The sequence below is a fragment of the Mustela erminea genome, chromosome 5 (genome assembly GCF_009829155.1).
Source record: "Mustela erminea isolate mMusErm1 chromosome 5, mMusErm1.Pri, whole genome shotgun sequence".
In the NCBI taxonomy this organism is placed as follows: domain Eukaryota; kingdom Metazoa; phylum Chordata; class Mammalia; order Carnivora; family Mustelidae; genus Mustela; species Mustela erminea.
The window spans coordinates 62255636-62273746 of NC_045618.1; the positions used below are offsets into that span (position 1 = coordinate 62255636).

At 48.7% G+C, this 18111-nt stretch overlaps 1 protein-coding gene across 1 annotated transcript in view; it reads left to right on the top strand.

Annotated features, from left to right (window-relative positions):
- Positions 1-11688, top strand: part of RTF1 (RTF1 homolog, Paf1/RNA polymerase II complex component) — a 53968-nt gene extending 42280 nt beyond the window's left edge. The window contains exons 7-18 of the mRNA XM_032343347.1: positions 2143-2278; positions 3006-3183; positions 4139-4221; positions 5330-5417; positions 5511-5618; positions 6200-6277; positions 6876-6997; positions 7172-7229; positions 7668-7745; positions 8263-8358; positions 9093-9204; positions 9464-11688. Of these exons, the coding sequence (XP_032199238.1) occupies positions 2143-2278; positions 3006-3183; positions 4139-4221; positions 5330-5417; positions 5511-5618; positions 6200-6277; positions 6876-6997; positions 7172-7229; positions 7668-7745; positions 8263-8358; positions 9093-9204; positions 9464-9570 (1244 nt within the window). The 3' untranslated portion in view covers positions 9571-11688. The remainder of the gene's footprint in view (positions 1-2142; positions 2279-3005; positions 3184-4138; positions 4222-5329; positions 5418-5510; positions 5619-6199; positions 6278-6875; positions 6998-7171; positions 7230-7667; positions 7746-8262; positions 8359-9092; positions 9205-9463) is intronic.
- The last annotated feature ends 6423 nt before the right edge of the window (positions 11689-18111 follow it).

The following is an 18111-nucleotide window of genomic DNA, read 5'->3' on the forward strand; positions in this document are numbered from 1 at the left end:
CTGAGCCACCCAGATGCCCCACATTTAGGTCTTTGATTCATATACAGTGTAGAGTAAGGGGCTAAGTTCTGTTTTGTTTTGTTTTGTTTTCACATGCTATGTTCAGTTTTCTCAGCACTGCTTTTGAAAAGACTTATCATTTCCCGCATATATACCCAACAAGGGGCTTGAACTCATGGACCCTGAGATCTTTAAGGAAACAAAAATCTTACTTAACGAAAGAAACAAAACAAAGTTTCCAAATCAAAGTCCTAAAGAAGATATATTCAAAGAGATTTAGTATCTATACCTTTCTATTTCATCCCCAGCCTCCCTTCTGTAACAGGCAACCTTTTAAACAAATTTTTTATATCCTATCCTATCCTTTTTTTTTTTTTTTAAATGAAAGGAGGCAGATTCACCTTCCATCTTAGATTAATGGTAGCTCACTATGCATACTTTCCTCTACATTGCTTTTTTCACTTAACCACAGATCCTAGAGCTCACTCCTTAGTTTTTATATCACATAGTGATTGGTAGATGACTTTTTTTTTTAAGTTTTATTTTATTTAAGTAATCTCCACACCCATTGTAGGGTTTGAGCTCGTGACTAGAGATCAAGAGTCGCATTCTCCTACTGAGCCAGCCAGGCGCCTCTAAACTACCTGGGTTTTTGTTTTTGTTTTTTTAAGATTTTATTTATTTATTTGACAGACAGAGATCACAAGTAGGTAGAGAGGCAGGCAGAGAGAGAGGGAGAAGCAGGCTTCTTGCAGAGCAGAGAGCCCGATGTGGGGCTCGATCCCAGAACCCTGGGATCATGACCTGAGCTGAAGGCAGAGGCTTTAACCCACTGAGCCACCCAGGTGCCCCTAAACTACCTGTTTTTGAAATAGAATTCTATTGGAAAGCAGCAATGCCCATTTGTTTCATAATTGTAGCTGCTTTTTATCTATAGCAGCAAAGTTGAATAGTTGAAATAATGACCACATGAAGCCCAAACCTAAAATATTTACTGACTGGCCCTCTAAAAAACATTTTCTAACTCAGGATGTAGTGTAATGACTCATTCCTTTTTTTCTTTTCTTTAAAGATTTTATTTATTTTGGGGTACGTGGGTGGCTGTCAGGTAAGCATCTGCTTTTGGCTCAGATCATGATCCCAGGGTTCTGGGATCGAGCCCCACGTTGGGCTCCTCGCTCACGGGGAGTCTGCTTCTCCCTCTCCTCTCCACTCTTGCTCTCTCTCGCTGTCTCTCTTTCTCTCTTGCTAAAATAAAGATCTTTTAAAAGATTTTATTCATTTATTTATTAGAGTGTGCGCACAGGAGGGAGAGGAAAAGAGAATTTGAAGCAGACTCAGTGCTTAGTGCAGAGCCCAACCTGGTGCTCAGTCCCACAACTGTGAGGTCATGACCTGAGCCAAAACCAAGTGCCAAACATTGAACCTACTACACCACCCAGGTGACCCTGGTCCCTCCATAGCTGCATAGTACTCTGTTTAGGTGGATGTACTAGAGGTGATTCAGCCACTCCCCTGTGCAGATATTTGCATTGTTTTCAGTCTTCTGCTAATTCAGATAGTGCTTTAAATTGCAAATAAAATTTTTCTCCAAGACTCTCTGAAGACATCACAAAATTTTCCCCATCTTTCTTGCCCATCTTCAAACATCTGGAGTGTAATATAGGTAACTCATTAGAGTTGGCAACCCTTTCTGCCCACTTAGCAATAAGCTTCCAGCCCTTTTTTGTCTATTAAAGCTCGACAGTTGGTGCCTGAATTTTGTTTGTTTGTTTTAAAGATTTTATTTATTTCTTTGAGAGAGAATGAGTGAGAGAGAGCATGAGAGAGAAGGTCTGAGGGAGAAGCAGACTCCCCAAGGAGCTGGGAGCCCGATGCAGGACTCGATCCTGGAAGTCCAGGATCATGACCTGAGCCTAAGGCAGTCGCTCAACCAACTGAGCCACCCAGTCGCCCCGCCTGAATGTTTTTAACTCCGGTTTAACTCGGTTCTTTTTGTAACCCCGGTGATCACTGTGCAGTCCAGAGAGGATAGGGCTGTCTGTCGAGTCCCTTCCCATGTCCTGGTTCTTTTTCAAGCATAGAAGATGTTTCAGTTTCTTATTGAGAGAATGTGGATAAACATTTCCCCTTTCTTTTTAGCTGAGCTCCTCGCTAAAAAACAGCCATTGAAGACCAGTGAGGTGTACTCTGATGATGAGGAAGAGGAAGAGGATGACAAATCCAGTGAAAAGTCAGACCGCTCATCCCGAACATCATCATCTGATGAAGAAGAGGAGTAAGCTTGTGTATATTTCGGTCTAATAGTCAGGATAGGTGGGTTCTTTGGGGAGAAATTAGTGTAGTTTCCAAAGTCTTCTTGTTTGGGTGGTGAACTTCGATTTGGTTCAGTACCCTGAATCATAGAGCTGAGTTCCCAAACATACCAGTCCAAACATGTGCTCCTGCCTTTGGCTCCTAGCCTGCACCTCTGGACATTTTGTCTGGGCCTGGCAGGTAGGCCCTGACTTCATGTCACCCTCAGACTGGCCTGAAGTTCCATTACTTTTCTTACTCTGGTAGATTATCTGGAATGACAGCCTCACTGAAGACAGTTCATAGGAGCAGGGTTCTGTTACCACTCTTTCCTATGACTTCATTTATTTCTCTTACGGTTAATCCCATGTACTTTGGTTAAGTGTTAAGAAGTCGGTAGTATTTCTGTATCTTGATCTGATTTGTTGTTGTTTTGTTTGTTTGTGGGGTTTTTTGTTTTGTTCGGTTTTTCCAGAAACAACACATGCTGGAGGCTGGGGGTGGGGAGGGACTGAGGGAGGGAGAGAGAAAACCTTAAGCAGGCTCCATGCCCAGTGTGGAGCCCAACATGGGGCTAGATATCACAACCTTGAGATCATGACCTGAGCCAAAATCAAGAGTCGGGGACACTTAACCGACTGAGCCACCCAGGCACCCCTTGGTCTGTTTTTATGAGGAACACTTTTCCCATTACCCTTTATTCCTCACAGGAAAGAAGAGATCCCTCCCAAATCACAACCAGTCTCCTTACCCGAGGAATTGAATCGGGTTCGATTATCACGGCATAAGCTAGAGCGTTGGTGTCACATGCCCTTCTTTGCTAAAACGGTGACAGGATGTTTTGTACGGATTGGCATTGGAAACCACAACAGCAAACCAGTTTACCGGGTTGGTGTTTCTTTCCATGGACAATTGTCCATGTTTTAAATATAATGATTCTTGACTGGGAGTAGGAGCTGCTGAACAAGTCTGTCACTTTTCTGCTTCCATTTGATGGGAAAATAGACTCTAATTGAGATGCCTGTAGAATAATGACAGTCTGAGGTAACCAGAGATCGTGCATGACCTGCTGCCAGAAGGAGTCTTTGGAGCCTAGTGGCGGGGGGTTTAGATTTAGAATAACTCTCTTTATTTTTCCTTTCATATAAAAATGAGGAGAGAGACATTTAGGGAGTATTCATTGGGAGTTACATAATCTGGAAGCTTTGTTCATTTGAAAAATAAATAAATGAAAAATTTCCATGTTACATACTGAATGACTTCTGAAGCAGAATTATATTGAGTTAAAAACAAACACAAAAACACAGAAAACCACCCTCCAACCTAATAGAGGTGGTTTTGTGAGTTCTGGCACTGCCTCTATGATCTGAATGGCTGGAACATAGCTGTTTGATTATTTTTTTTCCTTTTCTTTTTGTTTGTTTTAGCCTGGGTTGTACGGTTTTAATATGTGTTTACCTCCTTCTGTGAGGACCAGCAGCCATGCTGTGTCCCAGAAAGCTTGACAAACAGAAACTGACTTCTGTGGTCTTCTTACTTGCTTTATAAAAGTGACCTCTGAGATCCCAAGCACATCCCCTTAGTAAGGTAGAATGAAGTCAGAGGGGACGCTCCTGACGGCCACAGCAGGCTAACTGCTGCCTCTCCTGGCGCTTGCTCACTCTGTGTTCGGGGCTCTTGGTGCTTGGCCATCCGAGTTCTGAACCTGAGGAAGGGGCCCAGAGCACCTGGCAGCTGTGGGGTCCTCTCAGTGCAGGGTCACTCATCTACAGCTTAGGTGGGAGTGCGGTGGAGAGCTCTGAAAGGGTCTCTTTTTAACTGGCTTCACTGTCCTTTCACTTAGGTGGCTGAGATCACAGGCGTTGTGGAAACCGCCAAGGTTTACCAGCTCGGTGGCACCAGGACAAACAAAGGGCTACAGCTACGGTAGGAGTGGCGCTGCTAGGACGGCTTCTACTCCTGCTGCCCACGGGCACTGCCTAGTGGGGCTGCCATACTTGCCCCATGGGGCATTTCCTGTTAGAGGGAACTTGGAGGGAAGCTTATTCTCCCTTTACCTGTAGGGAAAGGTAGGGGAGATCTGGGACAAGAAGTGGGAGGACACAGAGAAGGAAGAAGGCAGCTTGGGAGCTCCCTGCCACCCAGAGCCATGCGGGCATGTCCTTGGTGACCATGGTCAAGAGGCTTGCTTCTGGTCCTGGCTCTGTCCCTCACTAACCTGACCTTTGACAGTTCAAGCCACCTTTCAGGACTTGGTTTCCTCTTCAGTAACATGATCCTTACCGAGTACCTGCTACGTGCCACTGTTCTGGGCATCAGGATAGAGGCAAAAACAAAGTAGATACACTTAAATCCCTGTCCTCTTGGAGCCTGAAAATTCTAGAGATCCAGTGTAAGAAGTAGAAGCAGTTTGCCAGGATCACTGCAGGTAGCAGCTGATGGATTCGGCTGTACGGTGGCCTCATTTGGTCTCTGTGGTCTCCACTCCCTTCTCCTGTCCCCATTATCTTTCCTGGTCTGTTTTAAAAGAGCCAGTTGGGGTAGGCAGTGACCATGACATGCAGAGAGTGACTATCCCTAGGAGAATGACACTGACTCACTTAATTTTGCCACCATAGGAGTTAGTCAGAAGGCAAAGTGCTTTCTCTCAAGGGAATGGAGTTTCCCTGTCATTCAGGTATCTTCATAATATTTCATACTCTTGCTGCCGGATAACTGTGACAAATTTTATGGTAAATGGGCTTTTGAAGCACTGGCCAGGTGCATTTTTTCCCCAGTCCTAGCTGTGATTCTTTATCCTGGCTGCCCATTAGAACAGCCTGGGAGGTATTGTTTATTTAATTCATCATTCTGATTCAGTTGAACTACAGTGGTGCTTTCACATTAGAATTTCTACAGATCTTTCTGGGTGATTCTAAACGTCAGCCAGGGTTGAGAACCACAGAGATGGGTGGTTCACAGTCTGGTTGGGTTGCCTTGCTGCTGCTGCAGGTAACATACCCATTCTTGGAGATGCTGTCTCTTTTTTATGTAGGCATGGCAACGACCAACGAGTGTTCCGCCTAGAATTTGTCTCAAACCAAGAATTCACTGAAAGCGAATTCATGAAATGGAAAGAAGCGGTAAGTGGATAGATGGCACCTAGCACTTTGTGAAAACTCTGAGAATGTTTCCAGAATCTCTTATTAATGACCTTTTGTCGTGTTTTGGTCTAGATGTTCTCTGCTGGCATGCAGTTGCCCACTCTAGATGAAATCAATAAGAAGGAGTTGTCTATTAAAGAAGCTCTTAATTATAAATTCAATGATCAGGACATTGAAGAGGTAAGAAACCTAGTGCCCCAGAGACTGGAGATTTTCAGTAAGAACCAGTATTCAAGAAGATCGTAACTTTCTTTCCTTTCCCAGTATCTGGGCGTTTTTATCTGTGCTACTATTGCAGAAGGATGAGAGAATATTGCTATTACTACCTTATTCATAGTTCATCCAGATATTCTCTGTACATTCTCATTTGAAGTCCTAGAGTAACGAAGTGTACTTCAAGTTCAGGGATCTGTATTCTGCTAGGCTTGGTCCTTCAAGAGTTTCCTTTCTCCAAAACCTTTTGGTAAAGTTCTTTGATCTCTGTTCTCTTGGACAGTGGCTAGCCTTACAGTACCAGGTCCTTGGGCTGCTGCTGCTTATTGGTGCATTTTCCTTCAGACTGTGCCAGAAGAATCTCCGTGACCCTGGAAGCAGCATAGTATTCCTTGGAATGAACTCGCTCTGTCTTTCTGGGGCTTGACACTGCTATAGGAAGAGCAGCCCCCTTTTAACTAGCTGCTAGCCTCCAAAATGGCTCACTTACCCTGTCTGCAGAAGTAGTGTAGGAATACCTCACTGCTGGTATCTCCTCTCTGGTACAGATTGTGAAAGAGAAGGAAAGGTTCAGGAAAGCTCCACCCAACTATGCTATGAAGAAGACTCAGCTGCTAAAGGAAAAGGTGAGGACTTGCACTTGAATCTCCTTCCTTGTCTTGTAAGATGTGAAAATCAGACTTGTTCATCCCCTGCTCAGTTAGTGGTGGCAGGATTGGGCTCCAGAGGAAGCAACACAGTGCCTTCCTGGCACCTAGGCACCATCCCTTGGCCATATTTCTTTCTGTAAATTGTGTCTGTTCCATTCCCTCTACTTTCCTAGTCCCTTTTGTTTTGTGTGTAATAAGACAGAAGCCAGGGTCCTCTCAGCACTGGGTCTGAACAAATGATGCTGCCATGCCCAGCTGAGGTGGGTGGCTTTCCATTTTTCACATCAGGATGGAGGGTGAGCCTTGGTAGGGTGAGTGAGCCCCATGAGGCCTGAGTTCTAAGGTCAGTGTTACACATCCCTGTAGCAGGGGCCCCGGGCCAGATAGGTTATGGCAGGGTGTTAACTACTATGATAAGAATTATACCTTGCATTTGTAAAGTTTGTTTTCAGTGTCCTTTCATATTTCCTGTCATTTGTTCATCACATGAGCTGTCTTGCCTGTGCTGGAAGTAAGGGGAGAGATGATACAAGGCCCGTCATAGCCAAAAACAAACACATCTCTCTGTGTGCAGGCCATGGCTGAGGACCTGGGGGATCAGGACAAGGCCAAACAGATCCAAGACCAGCTGAATGAGCTGGAGGAGCGGGCAGAGGCCCTGGACCGCCAGCGGACCAAGAACATATCCGCCATCAGGTATGTTACAGAACCTTGGGCTCCCATTCTGAATGCACAGACCTTGCCACAATCATCAGGCCAGCCTGTGGCCTTGCACGTGCAGTGCTGGCTCCATGTGGCTCCAGGGTCAGGGCTAAGGGCTTCCCTCCCTTCTTCCACAGCCCACTGACTCACCCTCTTACTCCCCCATAGTTACATCAACCAGCGGAACCGGGAGTGGAACATTGTGGAGTCTGAGAAGGCCCTTGTGGTGAGTAAGACAACTTTATTTAGATCACTGAAAACAATTTTAATTAATAAAATGATAGGAAATCTTCTGTACATCTTGTTCCCTTTTATTTTTTTAATTATTGACGTTAACATGTACACTTCACATACACGGGCTCTGGGTGCACACACAGACCCATAAGATTGATCGATTGACGACAAGCAGTAGTCTCCTGCCCATCTTACCCTCCCCATCCCTTAACCTCTGCTCCGCAGGTGTTCATCTTTATCGACTTTTGCTTTCGTTCTGTTGTTGCCCCCAGACCATATCTGCTCTGGTCTTGAAGGGAAGACGATGATAGACCACTTTTGACTTTCTTTAGCCCTTGAAAAGACTGTTATTTATACGTAAGTTTAGGATAAATGAAAGACAAGGGGGAAAAAAAAGACACAGTTCTGTAATGCATGCTCTCTGTTTTAGGCTGAAAGTCACAACATGAAAAACCAACAGATGGATCCCTTTACCAGGCGGCAGTGCAAACCTACCATCGTTTCTAACGTGAGTGCCGAAAGAGGACGTTTTTAGTCAGGACCTAGATTCTAGGACATAAAATGAATTCCATTAGGAGATTAATAAGGAAGTTAAAAATAATGTTGTCTTAGTGGGATTTGCATGGCTCGAACTCTTGGGTCTGGCTACCTCTTTTTTTTCTTTTCAGTTTTTTAAAATCTTACTGTAGGACGTGCCGAGAGTGAAAACCTGGCATGGATTTCTAGACACTTCCAGACTCCCTGCTCTGTCTGCCCCCACCACCACCCCTGCTGGTGTCAGGGTGGGTTTACCAGTGCAGCAAACATGAGGAATGTGGAGGCTGGGCCACCTAGAGCCAGGCCAGCTTGGGGCTGGGCTTCAGAGCTTTAATTGCTGCTCTTTGCTGCCTTGAGGAAAACCCCACTGAGCTGCTGATGGGTCCACTGTGGTGCTTGTCATTTTAGTGGTGGTTGATGGGAAAGAATCTGGCGTAGCACTGTGTGAGTGTTAAATACTCTCTGAAATAATGTAATCTCTCTCTCAGTCCAGAGACCCAGCTGTTCAAGCTGCCATCTTGGCCCAGCTGAATGCAAAATACGGTTCTGGAGTATTACCAGATGCTCCGAAGGAAATGAGCAAGGCAAGTACGGTACTGCCCTGAGGCCCGCAGAGCAAGGCTACTGGCCCGGATGCTCGGCCTGCCGTAGACCTGACTCATCCCACCCAGAGGAACATCGCCTCCCACTTGCAGTCCATTCTCAGTCCTGATTCTTGATAAATACGATAAACAGCTACTGAACTTTAGTCGGACAACCTAAATGCTAAACCCAATGCCACTACTTAAGTAAGGCCTGGATTACAGCATTAGGTGACTGACACGTAGACCTCTGAACCACATTTTCTCACGTGTAAAATGGGGGTAGTACTCTATCCTCTGTCTCGTGGGATAATTAGGAGAAGCTAATGACACATAAGGATCAGATGGTTGTAGAGGTGAAAGCTCTTTGAAAACTAAAATGTTAAACGGAGAAACTGCCCATTTAGAAGCAGTTTTTCGCATAAGTTAGATCTTTTCCTGTGGAGCCCAAACTGTCCCAGGAATTTCTGAAATCTTGGGTCAGAAGGTGGCTTACTGTCTTAAGCCTCCCCCCGCATCCCCCACACCACTGAAATGAGCCTTCCCTTTCCTGTCGTAGGCTTCAGAAAAGAAACCTTTTGTGGCCTCTCCTGTTCTGAGAGAAGGAATCGGAAAGGGGCCTTCGCAGAGAGAGCTAATGAACTTGAGCCAAAGCTTTTTTACCATTAGTGGCTGCTGCTTCTTGAAGTCTGCTTGCATTTATACTTTTATAATGAGTTTTTCTCTTCACATTGCAGGGTCAGGGAAAGGATAAAGATTTGAATTCTAAGTCAGCCAGCGACCTCTCAGAAGATTTGTTCAAAGTACATGATTTCGATGTGAAGATTGATTTACAAGTTCCCAGCTCGGGTAGGTGAGGGTGGGGGAGTGGAGCTGGCTGAGGACCAAAAGGCATCAGGGCTCGACTTGGCCAGCAGGGAGGCCCAGTGTTCAGGAAGCAGGGCGGGTGTCCACTCGTCCGTATCTGTAGAGGCTACAGTAAGCGCGGCTGCAGGCGTGTTTGAGAGGGAACAGGGCCAGGCAGGCAGGCTGCCGGAAGGAGTGCCTCGCAAGACTAAAAAGGACCTGGTGGTCTCCTCAGATGCCAATTGGCTCTTCTCTCCCACAGAGTCAAAGGCTTTGGCCATCACCTCCAAGGCTCCACCAGCCAAAGATGGGGCTCCACGGAGATCGCTCAACTTGGAAGACTACAAAAAACGACGAGGGCTTATTTGAGCGCACCCAGCCTGCTGCTTCTGACCCTGCATGCCCCATCACAGTGTCCTCTTTTCCTCTTTTCCTTTGATTTGCCCTCTTTGGGCTGGAGCAGCAGTAGAACTGGGAAGAGACTCTAGAACTGCCAGTCATCTGTACTATAAACCATTTGCTGTATAGACCTCCCTTGTCTGCACCATCTCCCACCCACCCCCCGGGCCTCTCACCCAGTGTGGGCCTGGGCTCTCGGGCTTTATCCATGTCTTTAGATTTGTGTTTGCCCTTTTTTGTTTTGTTTTGTTTTTGTTTTTGTTTTTATTTTTGTTTTTGTTTTCAAACCAGCACAGTTCATTGGCCACTCTGCACACATTCAGTATTAGCGTGGAGCTGGGATTCCTGCTGGAGCCCCTGGAGGCGACAGCAGCAGCACCAGGCAGTCTCCCCCGCGGGCTGCCTCGGACCCAACCATTGACCATTTGGCCCCGGACCCTTGTGGAGGGAGTGGGGACTGGGCACCTGCAGTCCTCCTTCCTCTCTCCTCATCTTTCTCTTCTTCCCATCTCTGCAGAAGAGAGGTTTTCAAATCCAATTTAGTTTCCAAAAAGTGTACATTTGTGGGGGGGGGGGGCTGTTTGAGAGAGAGAGCGTGAGCGCGCGTGTGTGTGTGTGTCTGTAAGTGTGGATTTTTTTATCATTTTTTAAAAAATGCAGTACTCTTTGTATCGGTCTGTCATGGGTCTATAGCTGTTTCAGATATTTTTCAGCTGTACTTGAGCATCTGAAACTGCAAGAAAGAAACTCATTAAATGTGATTCTTCTTACTAAACAGGCCTGACTGCTGTAGCTATGTAACATCCCCTCCCCCACAGCCCTTTCCCCACTCCGCTCCCTCCTCAGAGAAAGCCTCCCCACCACACACTCCTCACACCCCTACCCCTGTGTGGTCCCTGCCCTGTAGGCTGCGTCCCAGCAGGCAGGTGGGAACCCCCCTAGCCAAGTACCAGACAGGGCAGTGCACGTGTCTTGCTCCCCCCATGGGGACGGCCCACAACTTCTTGGATGCACATAGACTGTCTTTTCCCCACCCCCACGTACTTGTCTCTTCCTAGTGATTCTGTTTTGCTGTTTCAGGAGGAATGATAATTTCATTTTGTTTCTTTGAAGAGAAAGTATTCCACGTGACTGTGGCAAGAATGAACACCAAAAGGTCTCGGTTGCAGATGTTACAAGCATGTGCAGTTTTGTGTGTGTGTGTGTGTGTGTGTGTGTACCTATATATATGGTAAGCATATATATTGTTGTGCAGCTAGGGGGAAGCCAGCAAAGAAGTGTGTATGTCTTTATGAAATGTTTGAAAAGAGATAAGCTGACGGCTTGATAATCATTCTCAGGTGTAAAGCTCCAAGTGTAAATAAAAGTGGCATTTAACAAATCTTTTCAGAACAAAGTACAGCTGACTATATATACCAAGAACTAAGCTAAAGAAACAGCTGAGAGCGGCCGAGTCCCACGAGAGGGAGAGGAACTTAGAGGCTCTGCTCTGTACTTCTTCACCCTACTTTTCTGTCAGGAAGTGGGATGACGGGAAATCACAGACTTTGGTTGTATGTAAACGGAAAAATGAACTTGATGACTCTTCTGGGTTTAGTGGAGCCTCGGTGTTGCTTTAACTTAGTTTACACTTTTTTATTTGAAAACGAAGCAGCAATGGATGGTTTTTAAAAAAAAAAAAAAGTATTGTGACTGTAAACCTGGTGAACTGTGACTGTAATCCAGCTCTGTGGTGGCTGTGCTGCAGTTCGGTTGGGCAGAGGTGGGCAGTGGACTCATTAAAATCATCTATACTTGAACAGTCCATTGGCCACAAGCCTTTACAGACTGTTGTGTAAATGTGGAATCACAGACCGCGAACCGTTGCCCAGACTCCGGCGAAGTCCTGGAGGCTGCTGGGACACCTCCTATCATGACGAACCTGGACTGTTTTCTCTTTCTGGTTTTCAGAGACATGAAATTAAAGAACCCATCTAATTTGCTGGAGTCATTCTGATCCACCATGTAGATCTGTATTTAGTATCATTTGGATTTGGAGAAGTGTCGATTACATTATGGCTGTGTAATAAAATTTTTATTAAAACTGCATCACACCTGTAGCCGCTTTACCCCCACACCCCACGTGCAGCTGCGGAAACTTGGGCTCCTGAGACACCAGCACACGGCCAGGAGAAAGGCCACCCAGCGGAACCCCTGAGGAGTCTCCTTGGTGGTTGGAGTCAGGACCGAGGACTCCTCTCCAATCTCCACTGAGGCAGGGCCTCTGAACCGAGACCTTGACCAGACGAGACCTGGACCATACATAAGCGATTGGCTTGGTCTCCCACCCCACCCACAGCGGGGTTTTTCGGCAGTTCTTGGTATATTTCTTAGGCTGGGGAGTTGATGCCATGGCGCCCTGCTCCACGCCTCCCCCCACCCCCACCTCCCGTGTGGTTTCAGTGTTGAAGGGTGCGGCACCTAAGGCTGTTTTATACATTTTTCACTTCCTTCCAAGAAGCAAAAAGGCCAATGTCCATAAGCCTAGCTCATGATGTATAGTTCTGTTTGTCTGTCTTGGTTCTGACAGGTGCAAGGAAACTCGACTGCCTACAGCTTCCCTTCAAAATGCTTTTTTCTCTGTTTCTGTGGAGGCCTGACCTGTCACTCAAACTGTACAGATATTTGTAAATAAACTTTCAACCCTGTTTTAACAAGGGAATCAGATTCAGTCTGAGGATTGCATCCCAAGTGGCAACTCTCAGAGTCATGTTTTGGAAGTCCAACAGAGCCTCTCTTGTGCTTGGTTTCTCTTCTTCCCCTTCTCTTAGCTTGACACCTCCCTAACCTGAAAGTGGCTCTTTTTAGCTCTTCAGCAGCCTGGTTCCACAGAAGTTTCTCTGGAAGCTGTCTAGGGCCAGGGAGACCTCCAGTTGGCTTGGAACTTGGAACCAACCAGCTTTAACAGAACCTCGTAGGACCCTCATACTGCCCCACCCCAAGGAGAGGCTGCTGCTTCCAGCTTTCAGTGACCTGGGCACAGTTCCTTTGCTCTCCTGTTCCCTGCTTATCATGAGTGCCAAGGGGGAGCCCAGGCACTGGAAGCCATGGAGGAAATACTAGTATCCTTTTCTCAGTCTCCCAAGATAGGGAGCTCTGTAAGGGCTTCACGGCCCCACAGGACGATGTGTTTCGAACTTTTCTGACCATGGTTTAAGAAGCAACATCCTGGATCTACTTCCCTTTTGAGATGGGAAGGTGGGGGAGGTGACAATTCCAATGGTAGGAGCCCAGTCCAAGTCCACCTCTGGTGTTGGGAGAGGTGGGTCCCTGGGGCTCACCCTGCAACTGTGCCAGCGAGGTTTTTCTCCCAACTCTGTAACACTCCCACTGCCTGACTGCTGGGAACGGTGGGATCACTAGGCCCTAAAGAGTGGGGATTCTTACCAGAGGACAACCTTATCTGTGCATTTCCCAAGATCCAGTGCCCTAGGACAACCATACCCCAGGACAGAAAACTGACTGCCACAGGCTGAGGGGAGAGAAGGCCTTGGTGTGGGGGGCTTTTCTTGGATAATCCCATGTTCCAGTTTCCGGCAATTCTTGGGACCCAGGAGACCATCAACCCCTTGCACAGAGTTTTTCTGTGACCTTACTGACCACTGGGGACCTCTGAGTTCCCTTGAGGAGTGAAGTGTTGGACTGGAGGGAACAGCACCACTGTGAGAGGGCCAAGGAGCAGCCTGGCTTCTCTGTAAGGCTCCCCAGGCCAGCCCCAGTCCTGGCTGAGTGGAACCTGGAGGTGGACTTTAATGGCCCTGCACAGCGGGCTTAGCTACTGCACCTTAGGCACATTTAGGGATTCCAGAAGGTGCTCTGGGCCCAGGGGAGACCCAAGAGTCACAAGGCACTGCAAGTTCACATCCCAGTTCAGCCAACTCACTTCCTAGGGCTGAGCTAGTTAACTCCTCTAAGCCACAAATTTTCTGTCTTTAACATAAGATCTGTTAGGATCCTGTTAAAGATTAAGTGTACCTTCCCCCAGAAGCGGTTCAATAAATGCCATGGTTAGAGCAGAGGCTGCCTGGAAGGAGAGACTTCGGGGGCAGAGTGGCTGGGGTCGGGGTCCACATGGAGTGGGCAGGGGGCTGAGGGAGGGGGTGTAAGCGGTAGGAGACCAGCCAGAGTGGGGCAGCGGGGCTACCAGAAGCTGGAGCGATTGGCTTGGAAACTCCAGGCAGCTCCCACCTCTGGGGCCAAGAAGCTCTGCTTCCAGGTTGAGATTCTGATGGGTGGGCACTGAGGCGGGCATGGGGAAAGTCCAGAGGAGCAGAGCTGCTTTTCGGCCTGCCCCAGATGGGCCAATCTGAAAGTGACTGGGAAGACCACCCCACCTCACAATGCCCCATCAAAAAGATGGCGAGGTTCCACCTACCTACCCCCACCAAAAGCCATTAAAACATAGAACAATACCAGACCGGAAAATCCATGTAAAGAAGACTAAAGTTCTGATCCTTCCCACAGTGACAACCTCAATACCCTCTTTAAAATATCAAATTTTTGTGAGACACCTGGGTGGCTCACTTTGTTAAGCCACCAACTACTGATCTTGGAGTCATGAGTTCTAGCCCCACGAAACCTATTTCTTTTTAATTAAAAAAAAAAAAATTTTTTTTTTTTTTTCTTTTTAGCCGTCAGGGACCCTGCTTTGCAAAATGCGCGGAGGCGGCATCTTGCTCGGCTCACATTCACTTCTGACCAGGAATGCTCGCGTCTGTCTCCAACCATTTTCCCTTGAGAACTCCTCACCCTTCCGCGCTCAGCCCGAAGGTCACCTCCTTCGGAAGCCTTCCTTGACCTCCCCTCCCACTCGGGTTTGGGAGCATCTTCTGCTGGCTCTCCCTAGCGCGGCACTCACTACGCTGTACTGTTAGTATTTATGAGTCTCCACCTTCAGCCTGGAAATGACTTGTGTCTGCCGCGTATCCCCAACTCCCAGCGCCACCCGGCACTTAGAGAACGCCCAGTAAATGTGGTGGAGGGAAGGGGAAGGAAAGGGGGCAAGGCGGTTGTCCAGCTGACCCGCTGCGTTCTGGGGCATTCGATCCCCACCTGTCCCTCCCATTCTGCCCCCAGACCGCAGCGCCCGCGGGTCTGGGACCCAGGCCGCCCACCCTTTGAGTGCGCCCCAAGACTTCGAGAAACGCGCCTGAGGCAGATGGCAGCGGCTCGCTCACCCGGGGCCTGTGCGCCGCGGGGCTCCGACGAACCTACAGCCTCGGCCTCTGCTCGCCCACTCCGGGCCCCGCCGCCTGCAGGTGCGCGCGCTCCTCCAGGCGTGGCCTCCAGTGGGATGCGGGCGACTTCCCGGGTTTGAGAGCGCGGTCCGAGCTTTCAACGCCCGCGGCCGGCGCGGAGGAGGAGCGGCACCAGCTCCCCGCGCCCACCTTCCCCGGTGGCTCCTCGTTTCTCCTGGCCACCGGACGTTCTGCGGACTCGGTGGCTGGGCACCCGGCGTGGAAGTCTGGCCGGCAGAGGTATCACCAGTGGAATGAGGGGAGGCACCCACGCCATCCGTACAAGACTCCGGGAAGTCCCCTAGTGGGGACGTGGGGTATGGGGCGTTCTCAGATCAGTCCCCTCGACCGGCAGCCGCATCCTTGACCTCAGATGCTCTCGGTCCCCTCTGCCTCCACTTGGCCACCGGGAGACACCTGTGGGTTCTGAGTTCTGGAGAGAGGGAGGAGGGAGGACCACAGGAACACAGACTCCTGGGAGGGACGGGAAACCTTGCTTCTGAACTGTGTCAGGAGAGAAAAATGTTCTTACTGCGCATACACAGGCGTGGTGGCACATTTTGTTTGTTTTAAACCAGTGATTCAGATGGTGAAGGGTCAGCAAACGCTGCTGGATCCCTAGCCCTGCTAAACTGTCCTAGCCGGCAAACCCAGCATATTCCCACCAGGTGTGTCGATAATGGAGTGAGAGATTGCATGGGAAGGAAGAGACACCCAGGAGCAAGGAAAAGGCTCTAGGGTTGCCAAGTGAAAACAGCCTTTCACTCCTTATCCTGGAGGAAGGAGACCTCCAATTCTTACCTCCCTCCCCCCAAGTTGCCATTGGGCCCTGGCTCTGGCCAGCCCTCCAGCGCCCTGTCTAGTATGCTCTGGGCAGAAAAGGGCATCAGACTGAGGGGGCTGGGGAATGGGTGGGACGCATGGAGCAGCTGAAAGGGCAAGGTCTCACCGACAGTCCCCCTCGGAAACAGCCATTTAGCATCTTGGGGCCTGTTTTCTGGTTGGGTCCTTTCTGGCTTCCTTCCTCCAGAAGATGATGTAAAGCACCACCACCCCAAGTAAGGAAGGGAGGTCATTATAGGAGCTACTCATTCCTGTGTCCCTTTCACCTAGCCCAATGCCTGCTTTGAGGAAGCTGCCCAGTGGAAGTTTGCTCTGTGAATGAATGAATGAATCACAGGTATTGCCACAAAACACTGGAAACCCCCGGGGTCAGTAAGTCCCTTGGAAGACACCAAGTCCCACAGAGCATGTCTCTCAGAGTTGCTGACCAGAATGAGACCTTGTACCACTTAGTCCAGGGGAAGATTTGCCACCACCCTGTTCCTCCCTCTCCCCACCCACAAACACACAGAGACACACAGACACACGTACCAGGGAGGCTCTGTTCTCCCTCGGAAGCTTTCAAGTTCCCTCAAAGCAAGGGCTGTGTTCTATCCTTTTTCCCTCCCTGCCTGTGGGTCTTGCAAAGAAGAGACTGGCACTCTGCCAGGCCAGGGGTGGTGAGCAATGATTTTACCCTGGTGCCCTGCTATCCTGGGAGTGGAGGGAGCAGGGGCAGAGCTAAATGAGGCAGGCTGGGGAATGAAACCAGGCCCCCAGAAAACCCTCACCTCACACACCCTGTTTTCCAGGCCTCCCCCTTTTCCCAGCTCTCAGTGCCCAGTGTTGTTACCTCCTAGGAGGTATGTAGCTCCCAGGCCTGATAAATCCTGAAGGCCATGGGGAGGAGCAAAGACTCAGATACTCCAGGGAGCAGGCCTGGGGTGGGGGGATGGTGTACAGGGGATCCATGAACTGAGATGAAGAACAAGAAGAAAGATTATTTTTTTCCTCAGATACACATAGCTGGCCTTGTGGATAAAGCAGTGGGACACCAATGGCTTCTCTCAGATCAGCCACCTCATGACCATCGAAACCTTGAAACATTCCTCTCTGCCCCCGCCCCTGTTTTCCATTTTTACAGCTCAGAAGAGGCCATTCCTCCATCTACATAGTAGTCTGATTTTCTCCACAGCCTTCTACGTCCTTCGTTCTTCGCAGAGTCATTTACTCACAGCCTCAAAGACTGTGGAAACTGAGGCACAAACAACAGGATTCCAGGTTGTGAAATGTCATTCCTGGCTCAACTAAGAGGACAAGAGAACCCCCTCACCTTGTCCTCCAATGGGTGAGCCTTCTGCCTTCTACCTTTTGCCTGTGGGAGGTAGAGGCAGACTCTCCCTTCATTGGATAAGGAACTAGAGACTGAACTACAAGATGCTAATAAAAGAAAGTAGGCATGGCACAGGAATAGAACTTAGGGGACCTAGCCAAGACACTCTCTGGCTTTTCCACCAACTAGCTCTGTGGCCCTGTGCAAAGATTTTAACCTTCTGGTATTGAGCCATCTAACTACTCCTTTGTTACTTACCCTGTATTTTGAGAAGAATAGGGTGCATCTAAAGGCCTTTCCCACTCTAAAATCTGTGAAATGCACTCTCATTTGAATACCTATTCCCAGGTTTTCCCTCACCTTTCCACTGTGGGATACCTCCTCAGTATGGCAAAGAGCTCTTCTTTGGTTGCCGGGCTTAGGACAAGTGCCTGCTACAAGAAGAAAAGGAGTTGCCCCTGAGTTTTCTCTTGGCAGCCAGGACAGAGATCCATCTCCTGCCTTGTCTGTACCTCTAGCACTGTCCATACATTGACTGGCAAACAACTTTGACAGGTGCACAAAACATGGTCCCTCCTTGCTGGCTCCCTCCACCCTGGATTTGCCCCCAGTCCTCCCCTGCCCTGACCCAGTAGGAAGGTCCTACCGAAGACCAGGGTAGCCTCCAAAGAGGGAGGAGGTGAATGCAGGAGACATGGTTGCTTCTGGGCCCTCAAGCTCTAGATTACACCCCTCCCACACACCCAGGCTCCCAGAGAACTCCGTGTCCCAGAGGAGGTCGCCATGTGATTTCCTAGACCCTTCCCAGAGGACCTTAATACTCAAACTCCTGTATTTCCTTCTTTCTTTCACTCCTGCATTCCCTCCTTCCCCTCCACTCATCCTTCCACACTTTGACTTTCTTCATCAATTCCCCCAAGATCTTCTCCTTTCTTCTCTGTTGGAGCTTTCCATTCTCTCTCTGAACTCTCCTTTTCTCTCCTCCTGGGCCATCCTTGAACCTGGCTGAGAGGAGATAAGCGATGGAAAGTGTCTCCTTTTGGTCTCCATCAGTATCAGAAGCAGTCCTTCTGGGACACC